Source organism: Mustela erminea, chromosome 13, assembly GCF_009829155.1.
Source record: "Mustela erminea isolate mMusErm1 chromosome 13, mMusErm1.Pri, whole genome shotgun sequence".
Taxonomy (NCBI): domain Eukaryota; kingdom Metazoa; phylum Chordata; class Mammalia; order Carnivora; family Mustelidae; genus Mustela; species Mustela erminea.
This window is the reverse complement of record NC_045626.1, coordinates 73,486,304-73,504,965: the sequence shown is the minus strand read 5'-3', so window position 1 is coordinate 73,504,965 and position 18,662 is coordinate 73,486,304. Positions and strand designations below refer to the sequence as shown.

The 18,662-nt window shown below is 52.0% G+C and overlaps 1 protein-coding gene across 1 annotated transcript in view; it reads left to right on the top strand.

The window, feature by feature from the left end:
• Window positions 1-18,662, top strand: part of MYO18B (myosin XVIIIB) — a 255,291-nt gene that overhangs the window by 60,264 nt on the left and 176,365 nt on the right. Inside the window, exons 14-19 of the mRNA XM_032310793.1 lie at window positions 2,111-2,201; window positions 4,064-4,256; window positions 8,064-8,144; window positions 10,161-10,308; window positions 15,910-16,069; window positions 18,205-18,388. Coding sequence (XP_032166684.1) covers window positions 2,111-2,201; window positions 4,064-4,256; window positions 8,064-8,144; window positions 10,161-10,308; window positions 15,910-16,069; window positions 18,205-18,388 — 857 coding nt within the window. The remainder of the gene's footprint in view (window positions 1-2,110; window positions 2,202-4,063; window positions 4,257-8,063; window positions 8,145-10,160; window positions 10,309-15,909; window positions 16,070-18,204; window positions 18,389-18,662) is intronic.

Genomic DNA, 18,662 nt, shown 5'->3' with positions numbered 1-18,662 from the left:
GGCTAATGTCACTTGGAAGCCTTTTGTTTGCTTCTAGGTCCAGGTATGAGCTGTAGTCCACTTTTGGTTCCTCCTCCTCTCTGAGACACACACACACACCCCACAAGCACACACATAGCACACATACACAGCATGCCCATGGACACACACCTCATAGGCATGTATGTACATGCGCAGACACACACCACACACACACACACACACACACACCGTAGGAAACACACAGATGTGCGCAGACACATGAGCATACGTGCACACGCATTCAGACATTAACACTAATTACCTCTCGGGCTAAGTTATCAAGGGTAGGTGTGAAGCAGACAGGGGACCAGCAGGCTTAGGAGAGATGCTGAGAGGCTGTGCGTTGCCTAGCAACGGCCCAGGTTGGGGGGGTGGAGCTAACAGAAGGGAGGGAAGTGCTTTGGGGCTGCAGCAGGCTGCCTGGAATGTACAAGCAGGACTGTTGTCTCCAGCCACGGTGCAGATGTGAAAATCGTGTTTCCGATGCTGTGGATGGAAGCAACACCTAAGGGTCAGGATTTTCGATGTGACCCACCCCTCCCACATTCTCGTTCTGCTTTGTTCCACGCACCCTCATCAGGGCTGGCTAATTTTAACAGGCCACCTTTGTGTTTAAACAAAATCGAGACCATGACTATATTAATCGTTTGCGAAGCGTTTTCATTCTTCCTAACGTGACAGGTAGGCTCTTTTCCCTCTCATTCCATATTCGTCCATGCCTGGCTTTAAGCACTCCTTTGTATGGACTACAAATTGTCTAACCCATTTGCTATTGTTGGATATTCAGGTTGTTTCAAAAAAGGCGATTTTCATCCAATTTAATCAACAATTGGGAGAATATATGTAGCCAGAAATCTTTGTTTCTCTGAATATTTCATTAGGATAAAAGCCCGAGCGTGAAATTATGAAGTCCAAGCATATGGGTATTTGATAGCTTCTGACACAGAACTGCCAAACTTCCCTCCAGAAAGGGGGAAGCACCAAACATTATCTGAGTGCCTACTATGTGTCAGGCACTGGGGTCTGGGAGCCAACACACCCAGAGACGATCCCCATCTTCGGGGCGCTCCCAGCCTGGCATGGGGCAGGGTGGGCATGGGGCATTATTAACAACTAACCACACAAGTAAAAATATACTGAACTTAGAGTGCTTTAAAAACAAGGTGACAGTGTCCTGGGTCTGGCCTGTGACACATAGCCTAACATCCTCTGGGTTCATCCACGTTGTAGGGAATGGTTGGATTTTCTTTTTTATGACTGGATCATCTATTTCATGTCCTCATTTCTATGTGGGATCTAAAATAATCACACTCAGAGAGGTAGAGAATAGAGTGGTGGTTGCCCGGGACTCAGGGGAGGACCAAGTGGGAGAGAATGATTGACGGGTACATAGTTTCATTTGTGCAGGATGAATGAACGCTAGAACACAGATGAAAAAGTAGATGACTAAGATGACCAGCCAACGAATAGGTCCACTGGGCAGCATAGAGCCACTGGTTGCCATGCTGTATTGTCCACTGTTGAGTCTTTTTAGAGGGTAGATCTTATGTGAAGTGTTCTTATCACACACATAGGCAGAAAGAAAGAGGGAGGAAACTCTTAGAGTTGACATCTTCAAGCTCATCACGATGTATAAATGCCTATATATAGGTATAGATACCTATGTATTATACGATTTATATGATGTATAAATACCTATAAATAGGTAGGTATGACTTTTGGTAGGTTGGTCATACCTCAGTCACAAACTAATTAAAGAGAAAGGTGCAAGGTAGGACTGGGAATTGGATTAATCGGGTGGTAATCAAGGCAGGCTTCCCTGAAGTGGTGACATTGGGCTGTTCCCTGAGGGATGAGCAGGAGTGCTCGCTGGAGAAGAAGGAGGTCCAGGTGACACAGAACCCCATCAGTCCTGATAAGGCACTTGAACTTGGTTCTAAGAGTGTGGGTACGTAATTTCATCAGTGGAGGGATGTATGTGAAGGAGGAGGTTTCTCTAAGGCCAGCAGTGATGTCTGGAGAGTGTTGCCCTTGGCCCCAGGAAAGGTCCTGACCATGGATACCCACCCTTCCCTCTCTCCCTCTCCAGGGCTCAAGATGACAGGCATGGAGTGTGTGGAGGGAATGGCCTCAGGCCTGTACCAAGAGCTCTTTGCGGCTGTGGTCTCACTCATCAACAGGTAACAGCAGATACACAAATGAGCCCAGGTCCTAGGCACTTTAGCCCAGTGGAGTTTTGGAGGGGCTGGAGAAGAGTGAGGTTTTGAACTGGGGAACTGGGTTTAAATACTCCCTTGGCCACCCAAAGGCAAATGTTCAGCGCCCTGACCTCCCCTTTTGCACCTGTAAAAGAGCTCTGTACCCCAGGGCCATGGTGAGGATTAAAAGGGATAATGCATGTAAACAGTTCTTTCTAATAGTGATCATAAACTACCAACAATAAAATCTGACAGTCTGGGGGCTTCCTGCTAAGTAAGGACAACAGTTGGAGCTCATGGTTTCCCCAGTCTTGCGTCATTGACTCTGCACGCCAGCCCATTATACAGCTGAGCTGATGGAGGTGAAGAGAGGTGGGGCTGGAAGGCAGCCAGAGGGCTGGACTCCATGTTTCTCTGAATAACCCACCGTGCCGCTCTTGTCCATTTCTTTTTAAAATTTCCTCGGGGCACCTGGGTGGGTCAGTCAGTTGAGCCACTGCCTTCAGCTCAGGTCGTGATCACAGGGTCCTGGGACTGAGCCCTGCATCGGGCTCTCTGCTCAGCAGGAAGCCTGCTTCCCCTCTCCCCCTGCTTGCCTCTCTGCCTACTTGTGATCTCTGTCTGTCAAATAAATAAATAAAATCTTTAAAAAAAAAATTTCCTGCTAAGGGTGGGGTGCCGGTGGGTTTTTTGTTTGTTTTTTTATTTTATTTTATTTTGGAGTGGGCCAGGACGTGTCTCTGAAATGTGTCTACCAGGCTGCAGTAGCCAGGAGTAGTCTAACACCATGAGGGCTTCCCACCCTCCTGCCCAAAGGCAGGAGGCATCCTTAGGCTTTCCACATCCTGCTAGCAGGTCCAAGGTCTGGTGTAGGGCAGCTGGGGTTCTCTGGTAATTCTGGGACACGGAATCCGCTTGCTCTCCCGCTGCTAGAGCAATTGCCATCCGAGGCCACAGACATAGCATCTAGAAACCAAGAGGTTTGCACATGCTTAGAGGAAGGTGTCCTGGGGTTGGGAATTGCACTGCTGGCAGAAGAAGCTACCTCAGCCTCTGGAGGGGTGGCTGCTGCTTCGCATTCTTTAAACCGCCTCTCGCTGATACAGAACCCATTCCCCCACCACCTATGAGCACCTTGTAGATGTCTGGCTTTCTGAGCATTAATTGACAGTCTTCATGCATGCATGTGTGGCAGCTGATCTTGGCCTTGCGGTATAGGAGGAAACCTTGGCAGGTTGTGCAGAAGAGCTAAGCGCCCTGCAGAGCCTAGGGCCAATCGTGATGATCATCATGATTAATAATAATAACAGGCCACCTTTACTGAGCATGAACCCCACCGCCAACCTGGCCCTCAGAGCCTGTCTCATCACCTCCAGCCTTCCCAGCATCCTTCTGGGTTGTGGCCATGATTGACTTTTTCTTGGCTGAGGCCCAGAGAGGTTGGGCAGCTCTCCCAAGGTACACAGCCGCTCTGTCACAGAGGGAAGGTTGGAGCCCTTGTATGACTGTCTCCAACAGCTTTCAACTCCTGCATGTTGATGCCAATAATCCCTCCTCCGTCCACCCCGACAGATTCATCAGATTGATCCAAGGCATTGAGGGCTTGGAAGAACTATCATTTAACAGTTGGGAAAACCTTAGCTCAGAGAGGTTAAGTAATTTGCCCCAGGTCACACAGCCCATAAGCGGTGAGCCTCATTCTGGTGCCAGATCTGCTGGATTCCCCATACCCACCCAGCGTGCTGCCTCAGTTTCACCATATCTGCAATGGGGGAGTGGGAGGCGTGGGCTGGCTGGGCTCTATGATTCCACGTGGTCTTGAGGCCTTGCCTCTCTCTCCCCAGGTCCTTCTCTTCCCACCACCTCTCCATGGCCTCTATCATGGTGGTGGACTCTCCGGGCTTCCAGAACCCACGGCACCAGTGCAAGGACCGGGCGGCCACCTTCGAGGAGCTTTGCCGCAATTACGCTCACGAGCGCCTGCAGCTGCTCTTCTACCAGCGGACCTTCATGTCCACGCTGGAGCGCTACCGGCAGGTAGGACTGGGCTCCATGGAGGGTGTGCGGCCGGCCAAGGTGCAGGGAACAGTCTGGTCCTTCAGTCACCCTTGGCTTCATCGCATTTGCCCCCCCACAGTGAACTGTTTGGCCCCCAGCTCTGCGGGCCTCTGCTATTCCCCTGTCTCCACACACGGCTCCCTACAGTCCATGGACACCAGGGAACTTGGGGCTCCCCAAGCCTTGTTCCCCCAGCTGTCCCCCCATTGGGGTGGCCTGTTCTTCCTTGTCTACTTTGCCCAAGCTGCATGCACCGCCCCCCCCCCACACCTTGTGGCTCACAGCTTCCCCATGGAAAACCCTTTGTGCTCTGGGTGTGGGTGAAAATTCTGGGTGGGAGGGTTTGTCCAGTCTTTGGATCCTAGAGTGGCAACACTTAACAATGCCTTAGATGCACTTCCTTCCTTGGATCTACCCTCGGGACACTAGGAACGTGAACCAGAAAACACATGCAGACATGTTCCTGCCAGCCTTCTCTTCCCGTTTGAAAAAGTTTAAATGGGAATGTTACATTTGCCCAGAAAATGCACACCCCAGTAGTATACAGCCGAATAAATTTATCCAAATGAACATACTCACGCACACACTCCGCCCCCAACCAAGGGAAAAGTGGAACTCTGCCGGCACCCAGGACGGCCCCATCCTCCCCCACCCCTTTCCGAAGGGGCACCTCTGACTCCAGCAAGTGCTAATAGCAAGAGGTTGGGAATGGCCATCTTGCTTATCAAGAGGGTAATGGGTATTGAAATTATAGTCATTTTAAAATTTTTTTGGTTGGAGCTTACACAGCAAGAAACATCAACATGGATGAAACTCAAACAAGTGATGCCAATGGTGAGTCCTGGGGTCTGACCTTAACTGTACCACTTATTGGCTGTGTGGCCTCAGGAAAGTCACTCACTGTCTCTGATCCTTGGTTCCATCCCATGTAAAATAGGAATAGCAATATTCCTGTATTATCTATCAATTACCACAATAGTGCTAGATAATGAAGTACCCCAAAACACAATGGCTTTAGATATTATCATTTGTTATTGCTTACTTCGGGTTTCCTGGGTGGTTCTCTGGTCTTGCCTGAGTGAGTTCTTGCGTCTCTGGGCAGATGTAGGGTGGTAGGTGGTTCTGATGGTGCTGGCCAGCTCTCTGCTGTGTCTGGGGGTCAGCTGGCTATGAGTGGATCTGAGCAGGCTTTGGCTGGGATGACTCATCTGTGCACCAGGACTGTCCTATCCTCTGGCAGACTAGCCCAAGCTGTTCTCACAGCGCTGGGCAGGGCTCCAAGGGACGAGCAGGGATGTGCGGGGTCCCTTGAGTCCTAGTCTTGGAACTGACAATGTCCCTTCTGTGTTCAGTGGGTCATGGCATGTCCAGGGCTGAGCACTGAAAGTAGGTTTCACTTCTTGATGGGAGAAATTGAGATAAACAGAAGGGGAGAGGATATTTGGGGGGGGGGTTGTTGTGGTTTTTAGAGACAAAGAGAGGTGAGAGGGGCCAGAGGGAGAGAGAGAGAGACTTTATTTTCTTTTTAAAGATTTTCTTTTATTTATTTGACAGACAGAGATCACAAGTAGGCAGAGAGGCAGGCAGAGAGAGAGAAAGGTGCGGGGGAAGCAGGCTCCCTGCTGAGCAGAGAGCCCGATGCGGGGCTCGATCCCAGGACTCTGGGACCTCGACCTGGGCAGAAGGCAGAGGCTTTAATCCACTGAGCCACCCAGGCGCCCTGAGAGAGAGACTCTTAAGCAGGCTCCAAACCCAGCACAGAGCATGACGTGGGGCTCGATCTCAGGACCCTGAGATCATGACCTGAGCTGAAACCAAGACTCAGACACTTAACCAACAGAGCCACCCAGGTGCTTGTGTTTTGCTTATTTCTGGTGATCAAGGCGATACATGTTCTTTATTAAAAACTCGGAAATACCTAGAAATATCTGTAAGCAGCAAACATAACCTCCTTTAACCCCAACACCCACAGGAAAGCCCTGTTCCTGCCGTCTTACTTTATACCACTTAATTGTCCATGTATCGTCTTCTCTGCAGATTTCTGATACATCCCTACACACGGGTTTGTTGTTGTCTCTTTTCCTCACGGTAGCGGGCTCTTGCCGTGTTCTCGTCCATTGGCAACTTTGAGTAATCGCACATTTCGCTGGTTACGTCCAATGCTGTCTCAGCACTCCCTTACGCCTCTGGGTGATTTCTACCATTGCGCTCTTGGAAACGATGCCGTGACTGACATCTGCACGCTGACTTCTGAATGGCGACTGTCATTGACCACAGTGTGTGCTCACTTCCTCCAGCACCCAGTTATCAGCCCCCATGCTCATTAGTAACTCCGCAAATAAAAGCAAAGTTTGGACCGAATGATTAGCTCCTGATAAAGCTCTCACCGCGATTGCTGATGGGCCGGCAGAATGAGCGATGTCAGGAATTTATTGGAATGTTGGTCTGTAACCTCTCTTCTCATGCAAAGGCTAAGGGGCAAAGATAAAACAAGCAAACTAGGGGCGCCTGGTGGCTCAGTGGGTTAAGCCTCTGCCTTTGACTCAGGTCATGGTATCAGGGTCCATCGGGCCCTCTGCTCAGCGGGGAGCCTGCTCCTACCCTCCCCCCTCTGCCTGCCTCTCTGCCTACTTGTGATCTTTGTCTGTCAAATAAATAAGTAACATCTTTAAAACAAACAAACTAACAAACAGCCTGATTGCAAAAAAGGCAAAAGATCTGAATAAATTTTTTTCTTCAAAAGATAGATAAATGGGCAATAATCGCCTGAAATTTAGGGAAATGTGCATTAAAACATCAAGATAGCCCTTCATAGCTGGTAGAATGGTAATGATAAAAAACCAAACCAAACCAAACCAGAAAGCAGCAAACATTGGGAAGGATGTGGAGAAATTGGACCTTGTGTGCCTGGCTGGTGGGAATACGAAACTGTGCAGCCACTGTGAAAAAAAAGTATGCTGTTCATCTGAAAAAAAAAAAAAATAGAATTACCCTATGATCCAGCAAATCTGCCTCTGGGTATCTACCCCCAGAGAGTTGATGACCAGGTCTTGAAGAGATAATCCATACACCTAGCCTCATGGCAGCTTTACCAATAGCCAAAGAGTAGAAGTGACCCGAGTGTCCACATTGGGGCGGGGGAGGGGGCGTGTGTGTAAACAGGTTTGATCTGTCCACGCAATGGGCTACTGTTCAACCATAAAGAGGAAGGAAATTCTTATCTATTATGCAACATGGATGAGCCTTGAGGACATTGTAGGGAGTGCAATAAGCCAGTCACAAAAGGACAAGTCCTATGGGACTCCGCTCACACGAGACACTTAAGTGCAGTCAACTTCATAGAGACAGAAAGTGGAACGGTGGTAGCCAGGGGCTGGAGGGGGAGGAGGCGGAACAGAAATCAGTGGTTAATGGGGACAGCATTTCGGTTTTGCAAGATGGAGAAGTGCTGGAGGTGGGGACGTGGTGACAGGTGCACAACATGTGAGTAAACTTAATGCCACTAACTATATCACGCAGTAAAAGGTAGATTTTATGTCGTGGATGTTTTACTGCCATTGTTCAGTGGAGCATGTGACTCTTGATCTCAGGGTCAAGACTCACGATGGAGGTAGAGCTTACTTAAAAGAATATTTTTAAAATGATGATGGTAATAATAATAATAAAGATAATAATTATAAAGGTTAAGGGGAGGTGAAAGTCTTTACTTCTCTTTTCTCCTCCGGAAGTTTTCCACCCTCTTCACCTCACGGAAGGAACTAACACGGAACTTCTGTGACTTTCCAGGAAGGTATTCTTGTGCCCTTTGACCTTCCGGAGCCGTCCCCGGGGACCACGGTGGCTGTGGTGGACCAGAACCCTTCTCAGGTAAGGCGGGGTCCAGCAAACTTGGGCTCTCAGATGCCGTGAGGCTTTGAATTGAAATCCCAGATGACTTGAGTCCTTAAGCCGCAAGTTGTCGGTGCTGTCTGCCCCTAGAATCACCTGGGGATTGGGAGAGACCCTGAAGCTGGCCTGAGGATGTGGCCCGGGCAACACCTCTCCAGACCCCCTCAGGTTAGAACCACCTCTCTGCCTGGTGTCTGAGCTGGGCTCAGCTGGCACATGCCTGGAAGCTCATGGTGCACTGAGGGGGTGCGGGGCCGGTGCCCAGTGGCCACTTGCCTGGGAAGGCCAGATGTTCAGCTGCAGATGCTCTGTCTGCAGAGACTGGGAGAATGGGGCTACGGGGGGAATGGAGAATGGGGGAATGATGAGGGGGTCCATGCATTTATGGGTTTGAGTGTGGGGGCATACCCCTCTTTACTTTCCCCATCCCAAGAACCCTCTGGGCCGACCCCAGACCTGCACCTCTGCTCTGCCATCTCTCAGAATGGCCCTGAACCATTTCCCTGACTTGTCAAGTTCAGGTCCAATGTCAGTGATCCTGAGTGCATCCCTTTGCCTCTCTGGTTCTCAGTTTTTTCCTGTCTCTAAAGTGGGAATGATAGCATGAGCTGGGATGGTTGTGAAGGTTTAGGAGATCTGGAGCACAGAGCACCCTGCCAGGTGCTTGGCCCAGAGGTCACATGTTTCTCCTGCCACGTGATAGCCCAGGTTGCCACTTTTCTCCTTCTTTGTCTCCTGTTGGCTGCCCCTGACCTTCTCTTCCAAGCCCTCTCTTGGCTCCTAGTGACCTGCACCTGTCCCTGCAAATCTGCCTTGTCCGTGAGCCCTGTCTGGTCACTGTCTGTTTATGCTTCCTGTAGGCACCCTCTGGACTGGCTCCCCCTCCCTGTCATGCTTCCTGACTTGGAAGAGGCAGGCCAGAAGGGACAACCTGGGCAATGTGAGGAAGGAGGGACCTTGGGGTCCCCTGGATACTTGGACGGTGGCTGGGAACAGCAACCTTCTGAGGACAGCCAGGTTGTGAATTTCAACCCCATAAAGAAAGGCAAGGTGAAGGCTCAGGATATCTGGGCTCTGGTCCCCGTTCTGCCCCTGTGCCTCTCCATGTGACCTAGGATGTGTCCTCTCTGGGCCTCTTGGTGGGGGACAGTATTTCCCAGTCAGGGTGCCCAACTGTCCTAGCTTGCCAAGGGACTTTGCTGTCTCTAGCACTGAAATTCTCTCATATCCTGGGAAGCTGCTGCGTCCCAGTCACCAAGGGACAGCTGGTCGCATCGTGTCTCACGCATATTTCCTCCATAACCACTTGGTGCTGTTTTGGGTGACGCCAACTTGCTGGGGGCCCTCAAACGAGCTTCTTTACTTTTCTAGGCCTCTCTGGTTCCCAGGAATAAAACTTCAGAGTTACCTAGATGGCTTCTGAAGCTCATGGCTAGATTTTGAATTCTGTGCTACTGAACCAAGTTCACCTTCTCCTCTAGAACATTCTTTCGGTGCTCCCCTTCCCCTTAAGATTTTAGTTAAAAAAAAAAAATGCAGACTTCTCAGAAGTGATGTGGATGGAATTAATCCTTTGGTGTTCGGCTGTGCACAAATACAGAGCCGCTTTTGTGTACGTAGAATGTGTAATTTACAGAGTGCTTTCCCTTGTTAATTCCCCACTACAGCTCTCCGAGGAAGGTATTGTCAGTCTCCATTTTACATAAAAAGAAATGAGGCTCTGAGTGGGGCAGTAAGTTCCCCAAGGTCACACAGGAAATGAGGACAGAGGCCGGTTCAGATCTCCTGAAACTGAGGGGTTGTAACAGTTTTGAGGTTTCCTTACTGGGAATCTGGGTGGGGGGGTGCATTGGGAGCATGGCTCTGGGCTGACGTGTCTGGGTCGTGATGCTACGGGTCTCAGAGGCCCTGACTCCCAGAGGTGGGAAGAGAAGCCCAGGACTCTGGCCTCCATCAGGAATCAGGGCTCCCCATTGACCCTGGATTTTCCACCAGGTCCGCTTACCGGCCGTTGGAGGTGCTGAGGGTGCCAGGGGCCTTTTCTGGCTCTTGGACGAGGAGGTCCGGGTGGAAGGCTCCAGTGACAGTGTGGTGCTGGAGCGTCTCTGTGCGGCCTTTGAGAAGAAAGGTGCTGGGGCCGAAGGTAAGGGAGTCAGGCTGAAGGACTCAGGGAGAAGGGTGACGAGTCCAGCCTGGAAGTTGGAATCTGTCCTTGTCTGCTGCAGAGAAAGCTCTGACAAGGTCTGTATGTGGGGGATAGTGGGGGGGGGGGGTTGTTCTGAGTGCACAGATGTCTGTGCATATGCCTGTGTGTGCATTTCACTTATCAGTGAATGAAATTTATCAGTCAATTAATCAATAATCAATTATTTACCAATCAATCAATCATCGATCATCGATCAGTGATCAGTGTAGTCAGCAAATGTGTTGACTGGCTACTGTGTGCCGGGCACTGTGCTACGCAGTGGCGAGCCAGCCGGGGGAGGATGTGGGGAGAGCATGGACAAGCTAACAGAGGAGTCCGGGTTTGATCCCAAGATGACAGACCCTGGTGCTTGATGGCGCGCCAGGCAGACCAAATTCCTGCAGGAGCCAGGAGGTCTGGGGGAGAGGCGTGCAGACAAATGTACCAGAGAAGAGGAGACACAGTGCAGGACAGCAAAGTCAGAGATGTTGCCTGGGCTCAGACCACTGGAGGCCCCGCTTGTGGGTCACACGAAAAAAACATTAGCTTCAACCCTAGAGCTCTGAGAAGCCATGAAGGACTCTATGCTGCAGGAAGTAAGGTCAGAATCATGTTCTGAAAGTTCCTGCAGGCGGCAGTATGGAAGGCAGTCTGGGAGGTGAGAGAGGAGCTGGGTAGACTCTGAGGGTGTGAACCCAGGGCAACTGGCCATGGGCTGAACTGGAGAGGGAGCATCAAGAGGAGAGATGGAGACATTCGGATGGAACCACGAGGTCAGAGGTCCTGGACTCTGACTTTGGACTTTGGCTTCATTCAACTCCAAGTTCAAGTCTGGCTATCCATGCGTCACCGAGGGCAACTCTAAGCAAACCTTGAATAGCCCCGGGGGAGTGCTTACATGAAGAGGTTAGAGGGGGGTCACCCCTGCCTCCCTTTCACCAGAATTTCTGTGACAGAGATTGGGGGAGAGATTATCAGCTTTGTTATTGGCCGTGGAGTGTTGTGAGTGTCGATCGATGATCACAGGGCTGTCAATGGCGATGAAGACTGTTTTCCCCGTCACTTAAGGGGATGGAGGAAAGCTGTCCATTCTCCACACTTGGCTCTGGGCTCAGAGCTTCATGTATGCTCTTTCACTGAATCCTGTCACCGGTCTGGTGGCTGGTATTCTTAGCCCCCAGGGTGAGGACCCTGAACTCTGGAGAGATGCTTGTAGAGAGGTCTGAGATCCCCCCAGATGGAGTCAGCAGGCAGATACAAAGCAATCTGGAAGGCAGATGGGCTCTGAGATCTTCCAACCCCCTAACCATGTGACTCATTCAGGAGTGTTTTCAGAGCCCCTCACACGGGGCAGCCACTGTCCTGGGCCAGGAGATCCATCCCGAACAAGACAGATATCTCTGCCTCCCTGGGGTGGACATTCTAGCAGAGGAGACAGAGGATAAAATGAAGAAATCCGTAAAAAGGTTGAGGACCACAGTTCTGGTTGAGATCATGCAGGGAATCCAGGTTGGCAGAGACAAGGGCCCAGCGGTCAGCTCCGTGACATTTCAATGTCAAGGCCCAGGGATGAGGCCAGTGACCAGGAAAAGCAACGGAGGAGGGGTAGCCGGGGTAATTCTTTGGTGTCCGGCTGTGCACAAATACAGAGGGTTGGGTTAGGAAGGAAGCTATAGGCAGAGGGAGGGTGAGGCGTGGCTGAGAAGTGGCCAATGATTTGGCCGCATGGAGGTCACTGACAACCGAGATGAGTACCGTTTCGATGGAATATTTGGGGCGAACGTCCACCTGGAGTAGTGTACGGGAAATTGGGAGAATATTTGGCAGAAGACGCGTGACGGCTCTCTTTGCCGTGGTCCACTGGGCAGGTAATGGCAAAAGCCTGTACCGCAAAGGGACTTGCCGAGACCTCTGTCCGGGACGTCCATGGAGCCTTCCTGCACTCGCATCAGGACCCGATTTTCTGAGCAGAAACAGCGGCAGCATCCGAGGGCTCTGGCCGTTCTCCCTGGCACAGGCTCAGAGCACCGGTACCCAAGTTCATCCTAGAGGATTTGGCCCAGGGCTGACTTTGCCAGGCCCAGGGCTGACTTTGCCAGGCACAGCGCTTTTAGGGGCCCATGCAAATGTTTTTTAATTTCTGCAAAAAAGCAACAGAAGAAAAAATCCACTCTCAGGTCAAATATGATATATATGTATGCACGCATGTGTACATATATGCGTATGTATGTGTATGTGTACATATGCGTGTATGTATGTTCTGGGCTGAGTATCCCACCTCAAATCCACAGGGTAGTTCTGGCCTCCAGGAGTTCAGAATGTGACTTCTGGGAAGTCACCTCCCCTGTTTGTAAAATGCTAATAATGGTGACACCTGCCTCAGGGGACTTATGTGAGGACGGATGGCACCTTGTGAAAAATAATGACCTCTCCAGCCCGCACCCCCTTCTCTCTTCTCCTGCGTTTCTGATCTCCCCTGTAGCCCTCCGGATGGAATGCGCCTGTCCTCACAGGAATGTCAGCTCATGAGGGCAGGGGCCTGGCCACTCCTCTCCCCTTTGCCCCACAATGGCCCTGGCCTGGAGAAGGCTCCAGTACATCTTTGATGCAGAATAGATGAATATGGCAAAACCCCATGATCCAGAAGCAAATGAGATGGGTTTCTTCAACAGAATGTTTTCTGGATCCTGACTTTTAGGCAGGTGACCCAGAGGAGGCTCATAAGTAGAAGGCAACGGGGGGAGTGATTGGGGCTGGAGGGGATCTGGGGAGAGACACCTGTGGCCCCCTCTTCTCCTCCTGTGAGGCCCGACCTGCAATTCCAGACACCTTGAGCAGGGTGGTCTGATGATGTCCATTCCTAGGAGGGAGACTTCAATGTCCTTTGTCCTGGCCCAACAGAGATAGACCCATTAAATCAGATATTTCAGTTAAAAAAAAAAATGTTTTGTCTGTGGGGCTTTCTGATTAGCTCTGAGTTAATGGGAATGTTCAGTCAGGCAGAACACGGGGGGCTTTCTGGAGAACCCAGTGCTTTGCTGTTAAGTCTCCGCTGAGTGTCTTTGCTGGGCTGGTGGGCAGCTCCCATGGGGCCCAGGCGCAGTGGATAGTCAGGCGACAGGCATCTACAAAGCAGATGTAGAGGGTGGTTGCTGGGGGTGCCGGGGGCCCCAGAAGCCCCTACCCCTGTCTGGGGGTGACAGGCTCTTGGAAGAGGTGATGGTACAGAGTCTTGAGAGGGGTGTAGTGGGTCAGACTCTGTCTTCAATCTGTTTCCATGGGACTCTTGAGATCAAATGAAGCCTATGAAATGCTTGGATGAACAAAACTGGTGGAAACCACCTCCTGAAGAAAGAGGAGGGTGAGAGGGCTGAGCAGAGCTCCTGGGAGCCTGGGAGTGGTCTACTGAGGCTGTTCCTGGGACATGGGATGCCTCTGTGTGTCAGGCCAGCACTGGGGATGAACATGGGCTTTGGACCAGCAGACCTGTGTCCTCATCCTGGCTCTGTCCCTGTGTGCTGTGCCACTTCAGCCAAGCGGGCTCATCTCTGAACCTCAAGAGTCGCCTTCTAGAAAACCAGCCCAGCGATGCTCACTTCAGAGACCAGAGTGGGATCTCGTGACCTCATGCGTGGCCATGTGTCCAGCAGACGCTGGCTGGGGCTTAGCCCACATGGATGTCCTTTCTTCTCTCTTGCCTTTGGTGCCCCCTCTCCAAATGCTCTTGGGATCTTCACTCAAAGCCCAACTCTGTGCTTGCTGCGAGACGTAAAGATACGTGAACACAGTTGCTGCCCTCAAGCCACTTCCAGTCCACACAGGGAGGGGGCCATGCAAACAGATAACACGGACTTCCTACAGGCAGTGTGGATGGACGCAGCAGAGTGAGGCGGCCGCTTTGTTCCCTTGCTTTTGTTGGAAGGTGGCCCCTTGAAGGCGGAGACCGTGGGCTCCGAAGGCCTCGCGGAAGTGTTAGATGAAAGGATATGTCACTTCACCAGAAGTGTCCCTTTCAGATAACTTCGGTCAGCCCTGGGTCTTGACCACAGTGGACTTCCAAGAGACCACACACCCTACAGCACCCACATCACTCATGCATCAGAAGCCCTCAGACTCCCAGACGGCGTTTGCTGCGTACGGAATTCTGAGCAATGTGGCTTTCTCGTTTCCTTGCTCCCTGCAGCAGAGAGGTGGCAGATTGCATGGGAGGGAAGGACTCAGGACCCTAAAATGCGCTGAGGCTTTGACACTAGGAAGATGGGAACTCATAGAAATTCAGAAGACAGACAGGAACCGAAACAATACTACCGCACCTGAGAGTAATTGGTCTGGGACCATTACTCCACCGGAGAGCATCTCTGCGATCAGAGTGATTGATTAGTTACTAGGGTTCCTCTCTCCGCTCCTCCCTTCCTTCCCTCCCTCCCTCCCTTCTTTCCTCCCTTCCTCCTTCTCTTCTTCCCCTTTCTTACTTTCCCTCCCTCCCTTGTTTCTTATCTCCCCCCCCTCCTTCCCTCCCCCCTCCTTCCCTCCCCCCTCCTTCCCTCCCCCCTCCTTCCCTCCCCCCTCCTTCCCTCCCCCCTCCTTCCCCCCTCCTCCCCTCCCCCCTCCTCCCCTCCCCCCTCCTTCCCCCCCTCCCTCGCTCCCTCCCTTCCTTCCACAAGCACTTCGGGGACTCCATTCATGTACCAGGCACCATGCTGATGTTAGGAATACGGACATGAAGGCTTTGTGGCCCCAGACACTGTCACAAGGTTGAATGTAAAAAAAGGTTGTGACACCCACTAGGGCTTACTGAGTGACAACCAAGGCCCAGGCACTATGCCAACGTATTTCACGCACATTAGCTCCTTTAAGCTTTGTGCCACCCAGGGAGGTATGTATAATTCACAGTTTACAGAGGAAGAGACTGAGGGTCAGAGATTTAGGGACTTACCCCTGCCACAGAACAGTAAGTCGTAGTGGGAGGATTTGAACACAGGCCCGCTCTCGCTCCTCCAAACCCCTTCCTTCCTCCCACCCTGTCCCTTGCAGTCAAGCGTGTGTCAGCATCTCCCAAGAGTGTGCTGTGCGTTTATTTGGTTGGTACCATTCAAGATAGTTTTCGGTGGCACACCCATATTTTCAAAATGCGTAATGATTATGTTTTTATTTCCATGACTATCAGAAAATACAGCGTGCATACCCAACCTGCCATGCAATGCTTCTTTATAAAGGGACTTACCTGTTTATAAATGTGTGTTGATTCAAACAAATATTAAGTAAGCAACAACCCAGGCAGTATGCGGGTGTGGCAAAAGATCATGACGATTGTGCGCACTGATTGCATGTGGGAAAGAGGTATCCTGTGTTTAAGAAAGCAAGGAGGAATCGAGTCAGTGTTGGAAAGAACGCACAGACATGTGTACAGAGGAGACGGGTGGGTGCCCAGAACTGTGAGCTTTGGCTCTCTGGAAACATACTTAAGTGGAAAAAAATGTGTTTTTAGTGATGACAAGCGATCGCAGAGTGTCCCCCACACCCTGCACCCCACCACTCACATGCTGTGTCTGCCTTCAGGGACCTCTGCCTTTCGGTCCTGTGAGCAGCCCCTCCAGTTCGAGATCTTCCACCAGCTGGGCCAGGACCCTGTCCGCTATGACCTCGCAGGCTGGCTCCACAGAGCCAAGCCCAACCTCTCAGCCCTGGACGCCCCACAGGTGCTGCAGCAGTCCAAAAGGTGAGCCTGGCCGGCGGGGATTGGGACCGGCCTCCCCACTGGGGCCATGCTGTCCCAATAACTCAATGACGGAGGGTCCGTCCAGCAACCCCGTCCCCAAGATCCGATGGGACCCTGGGGCTGGTACAGGACAAAGGCCAGAAAGCCAAGACTTCTTCCTTTGGCTGCTTGCCTTTCATTAAGTAGCTGGGAGATGATGTGACTGGAACGATTTTATGGACATCCTAGAACTAGGGGGGGGTCATAAAACAGAAGCAATAATGTTTTGTGGTGTTAAAAACAAACAAACAAAAAAAAACGCACACCGCCTTCCCTGATGGCCCTGCTCAGAAAATGCTGGCGGCAAGGGTGGCTTGCGGGCCACAGTTACTGGAAATGCTTCTGTGGGTGTGTGCCTGTACCCTCAAGCTTATAGGCTGATCCTCCCAACTTCGCTGCTGGAACCCTGCAGGGGCAGAGCTAGGACACCAGAGAGAAGCTGAGGGCACCAGGGAGGTGCTGGGGGGTGGGATGGGGTGCCAGAAGAGGGAGGTGATCCTTACTGACCACCCATGGCAGCGTGCCCTATGTCAGGATAAATGCCCGCTAAGTATCTTGTTAATCCTTACAACAACACTGCCTCCTTAGCCCCATTACACAGATGAGAAAACTGAGGCCCCAGTAGGCACAGTGGCCCTCCTTTGATCATACAGCCAAAAAGTGGCAGGACTGGGGCCGACTTGAGTCTATGTACGTGGTCCTTGCAGAAGTTCTCAGCCCACGATGGTGCAGGAGAGTTCAAGGGCACGTAGTTCCTGAAGGGAGAGCACGCCAGGGGGGTGGGGCTGAAGGAAGGTCCATGAGCATGGAGGGCCAGGGGACCTGAGTCAGGTCCCAGCCTTGCCCCTCCTCACCTGGGTGACTGTGGGCAGTCACTGTTTCTCCTTTGTGTTTGTTTGCTTGTTTGGCCTCCTTCCCCATAAAAGAAGCCTGTGTTAGACCAGGCTGCACAATCCAGTGAATACAGCTTTGGAGTCAGGCAAATGTTCAACTTCTGCTTTCACGGCTTTTAGGCTGCATGATGTGGACCTCAGTTTCATAGTCAGAGAAATGGGAGGTTCTGGTGGCATAACATAGCTGAGGGCTTACAAAGGAGCCTCTTCTCCCTGTACTAGGAGGTGGTGCCCACCTCCTCTGGGGACCTGACCTGCCCTCTCAGAGCTCCTGCTTCCGGGATGGGGGGCAGCTCCCCCAGGTCTGCCCCAGCTTTTCATTTCAATACCAGTGTAGTCAAGCCATTGTGAATCTGTGCATTCTGCCAGGAATTTAACCACTCCAAATACCTTTGGATCCTTTGGACGAAGATCCTTACTAGTTTGGATAGTCTGAGGAGGCATAGAGGGAGGCAGATAGTGGGGCTGTAGGGCTGGGGCTGGGGCTTGGCCTGGATGGCAGACAGTGATAGAAATTGCCTGCATGCTTTCACTGGAGGGGACGGGGCTGATGGGACCCGGGAGGCATGTGAGGCCTTCTCTGGTTCCCAGCCCTGTCCAAGGGCGCCGCAGGACCTCCCTGGAGTTCTTCGTCCTTATTGGCCCAAACAAGAAGGCAAGGCATCTCAGATTTCTCAGAACAGACACTTGGGGAGCCTTGGCCCTATAGCTGTGTGTTACAGGGGTGCCGAGGGAAGGCCCTGTCTGCCGCTGGGCATCAGGCCGGGCACTTCACCAATGCTAGCTTGCAGGGCCAGAAACTGCCTCTTCAGTCTATGAGTTGTTCTTTCTTGCATGAACTGTGTGGCATAAACACCTACTGTGTGCTAGGCCTGCTCTAGAGAGAACCCAGGTGCCTTTGCTCCGTAAGCAAGCGCAGGCTCGGTGGGATTTCCCCAGGCCCATCGGTAACGACTGACATCCAGTAGGTCTTTTCACTGTTCTTGCTGCTGGAAAATCAGGGGAGGGAGGAGCCTGGAGAAAGACGCGGTGTTCGCCACCAAGCAAAGGCTTGTCTGGCAGAAGGGACTGAGGGTTAAAGTGTGGCATCTGGGAGGTGTGATAGAAGAGGAGGGTTCAGGAAGTAGGTTCGCAAGAAGCAAGGTGGGGCCCATTCCCCGTGAGCCCCTAAAGTTCCTTTCTCCTTCCCCTCCTCTCCGTCAGGGAGGAGCTGAGGAGCCTGTTCCAGTCCCGGGCCAAGCTGCCCCCTGTGTGCCAGGCTGTGGCCGGCCTGGAGGGCACCTCCCAGCAGGCCCTGCAGAGGAGCTGCGCGGTAAGGAGGGCATTTGCCAGCAGCTTGGCCGCCGTGAAGAGGAAAGCCCCGTGTTCCCAGATCAAGCTACAGATGGTAAGCGGGAGCCCTGTCCCCATGGAGCCGTAGCCAGTGCCCTTCTCCAGGATGAGTTAGCAGCCTGCATCTGCCTCTCTCCTCCTCAGCGAGCCTGGAGGGGCAGGTTTCACACTGTGCTCTGCAGAGGAGGGAGCTGAGGTTCAGGGCAGCAAAGAGACATCCTCCATCAAGTCCCTGATCTATCCACGTCCGAGACCAAAGCCTGGGCTGCTCTGCGTTGCCTTGGGCAGCTGTGGGAGGTTCCTAGGATACTGACCCTGGTGACAAATAT